Source organism: Alligator sinensis, unplaced genomic scaffold (assembly GCF_000455745.1).
Source record: "Alligator sinensis unplaced genomic scaffold, ASM45574v1 scaffold409_1, whole genome shotgun sequence".
Classification (NCBI taxonomy): Eukaryota; Metazoa; Chordata; order Crocodylia; family Alligatoridae; genus Alligator; species Alligator sinensis.
The window spans coordinates 1,723,677-1,726,663 of NW_005842284.1; the positions used below are offsets into that span (position 1 = coordinate 1,723,677).

The 2,987-nt window shown below is 38.6% G+C and overlaps 1 protein-coding gene across 1 annotated transcript in view; it reads left to right on the forward strand.

Moving 5' to 3' along the window:
* The window catches only part of ISX (intestine specific homeobox), a gene marked incomplete at its 3' end in the record, with an annotated part of 27,253 nt that extends 24,930 nt beyond the window's left edge, over positions 1 to 2,323 (forward strand). The window contains exon 3 of the mRNA XM_014521982.2: positions 2,172 to 2,323. Coding sequence (XP_014377468.2) covers positions 2,172 to 2,323 — 152 coding nt within the window. The remainder of the gene's footprint in view (positions 1 to 2,171) is intronic.
* Between the last annotated feature and the right edge of the window lie 664 nt (positions 2,324 to 2,987).

A 2,987-nucleotide genomic window follows, 5' to 3' on the forward strand; every position in this document is an offset into this window, starting at 1 on the left:
GAAAACAAGCAAAACTGGAAAAAGCTGAAGAATTTCATTGTCCAATTTTTTTAAATTTAATGTTTTGATTTTTTTTTTCTAAACTGACTTTTTATGTAGGGATGTCCTTCAATTTCATTTTAAAAATCAAACTTATGTTCAACCATCAGCAAAATGATTTCTTGTGATTAAGTCAGTTCATTCAGCCCCCAAATGACTTTTTCCCAGAATTTCTGTTCATAAAACATTTTCTGAGCTATCAGTGAACTAAAATTTCAGTTACACTTACCAAGTAGCCCCACAATTTACATTGAGCCTGACTATCCATAAAATATATAGAAACAGATTTTTTTTGACAAATTGTACAGTACAATGCAGCCCATCAAGTTATCCAGGTTCTGTAAAACTGCTCACTAAATGGCTTCTTATAAAACATAGATTTGCAGCTTAAACCTTATTAAGGCCCATTCACAAGGTACACTTTCCATTGGAGGGCTGCCAGCAGGATCCACTCTGATTGAATAAATGTCCTCAGCATATTTGCAAACAGGAAACTGAAATACACATCCAGATGTGCAGATTAATAAATCATTGCACAGTAAGGACACAGGACTCACTGTTGTGCTTTGTACATCCTTTTCCATTTAATAAAGTGGTTTAATAACAGATCTTGGTGGATCACTAGGATTGCCTTGGTTGGCCACAAACACTCTGGTGGTGAACCCCAGGTATAAGATAACATTTTTGAGGCAACAAACACCATGTTAGTTACCTAGAGACTGTCACTTAACCATAAATACTAGTGAAAGAATGGTGCAGTTAGCAGAAACAAGTGATCTACAGTTGTTTGCTTGTCTCTCCATAAATAGACCATGAGAAGACTCTGGGCATAAATTTGACCTCACAGGTGCAAATAAGGAGAGTTGCAATACAGTGAAATTAGTAAAAACTCTAAATCATGTTAAATGGCTATCCGCTTGACTTTTAACCTTTAAAGAAAAAAAAGATTAAAGCAAGTATATGGAGGGTTTGAATTAGACTTCAACTCCTAGGGGGGTCTGCAACAGTGGCAGCCAAAAGCTGGAAGGAGCCGCCACCATCACCGCTGCCTGAGCTACTTAGAAAGGCACAGGGCGGGTTGGGGGCTCTTGTCTCCTATGAGGAGGGGCTCAGCCTCTCCCAGTCCTCCACCATATTTCAAACCCTGCGTATATGGTTGATCTTGTAAGACAGAAGTTATAGTCGGTAGTTGTTCTTATTTATTATTGTATTGCTCTAACACCTATAGTCCATAGTACCTTTGGGTTGGGAACTCTAAAAGCATGTAATAAAGAAATTATGCTTGTCCAAAATAACTTGCAAGCTAAGTTTGAAGACAAGAGGACCACAACTAGAAAACAAACAGACCAGGGGTGCACCAGGGAACAGTGTGAAAGTTACAAGACCCTTTTAATGAGCAGCAGTGATTGCAGCAGCCTGAACCTGGTAGTTTTATGTGGTAGACAAACAAGCAGAGGAATGAAGCTGAGGCCAGCAAAGGACTTCACTTGTGCCCTTAAAGCAAGATTAAAACATTTCATCCAAGGCAAGGAGGCTATTGTACGCCCCCATTTTGCCATTTTTCTGCAACATGAAACAACACAGATTTCCTGGTCAACAGGAAAATCAAATCAAGGGAGAATTCTGAATGCTTTAAAAATAAAAATAAAGGGCGGTAGGAGCACTTGCAGGCTTAGCCTCCACTTACAGGGGCTGTGTTATTTCCAGAGCCATCATAGCCAATTTCAGTAAGAAGAGCACAGCAGGAAAATTTAGGAATGGAAAATCACGCGGATGAAGGGGAGCAAATGATTGCTTCCAGTGAGGGATACAGACCTGGGGATGGAAGACTGAACATGTGAATGTTTCTGTCACTTGACATTGAACATCCCTTTATAAATAGCTTATAAAGGCTTAAATTATCAAGAGATGCTCTAAGTATGTCATAGTCATGAGTAGTTTGTATTAAAAGTGGTTATCAGCACATCCCTAGACAGTGGTAGAGATGGTTCTAAGCAACTTATTGACTTGCTGAACTCCATAACACTGGATTTATTATTAAAACATCTAAGAATCATTTCATGGCCCTTTAAAAATTCCCTGTAAATTCATCCTTAATCTAAAGCCTGATCCATCTTTGCCTGTTTGAACAGATGAGAAGAAAGGGAAGCGGAGAATCCGGACAACATTCACAGTGGAGCAACTACAGGAGCTGGAAAAGATTTTCAAAGTCACACACTACCCAGACATTCACATGAGGAACCAACTGGCAGCAAAGATCAACCTTCCAGAAACCAGGGTTCAGGTACATGCTGTGTTCCTAATATTGCAGACATACCACTCCAACTCAAGCATACACACTTTCTTTTCAGAGTGTGTTTGCAAATAGTTTATCATAACACTCACTGGTGGTTTTAAAGAACTTTCCTTCTTCAGATTTCAAAATACTTTACAGAGGGAGGTCAGTAGCTGCATCCCAATTTTACAGATAGGGAGAAAGTACTTTTCACCCCAGATGAGACCAAGCGAATGGAAGTAACGAAAGGGTTACTGAATAATTAACAGATGCTCTAAGCATACATGAAAATCTGGTTAATTAGTCACTGAGATAACTCACCAATATTAGTTTGTACTGAAAACATCTGGCTAATTCATCGTCTGTTAAAGTATAATTACTCATTTCCAAATATATACTCATACTAAATCACAATGAAATTTGCTTCTGGTAATTAGTCATGTTAAAAGTCCATAGCACTGTCAAGCCAGCTGATGTTTGCAAAGCATTGAACAGACTTTAGCTTTTCTTGGTTCAGCAAGATATGGACAATCAACCATTCCATTCTGCAGAATCATCTTCTGTTTCACTGATGAGGGCACGTAAGAGAGCGAAGCAAAAATCTTCAGTTGATAATTTTGCTCCATTACAGTAATGTTATTCTTACATAGTGAGTAATCTGAACCTCTTTGCA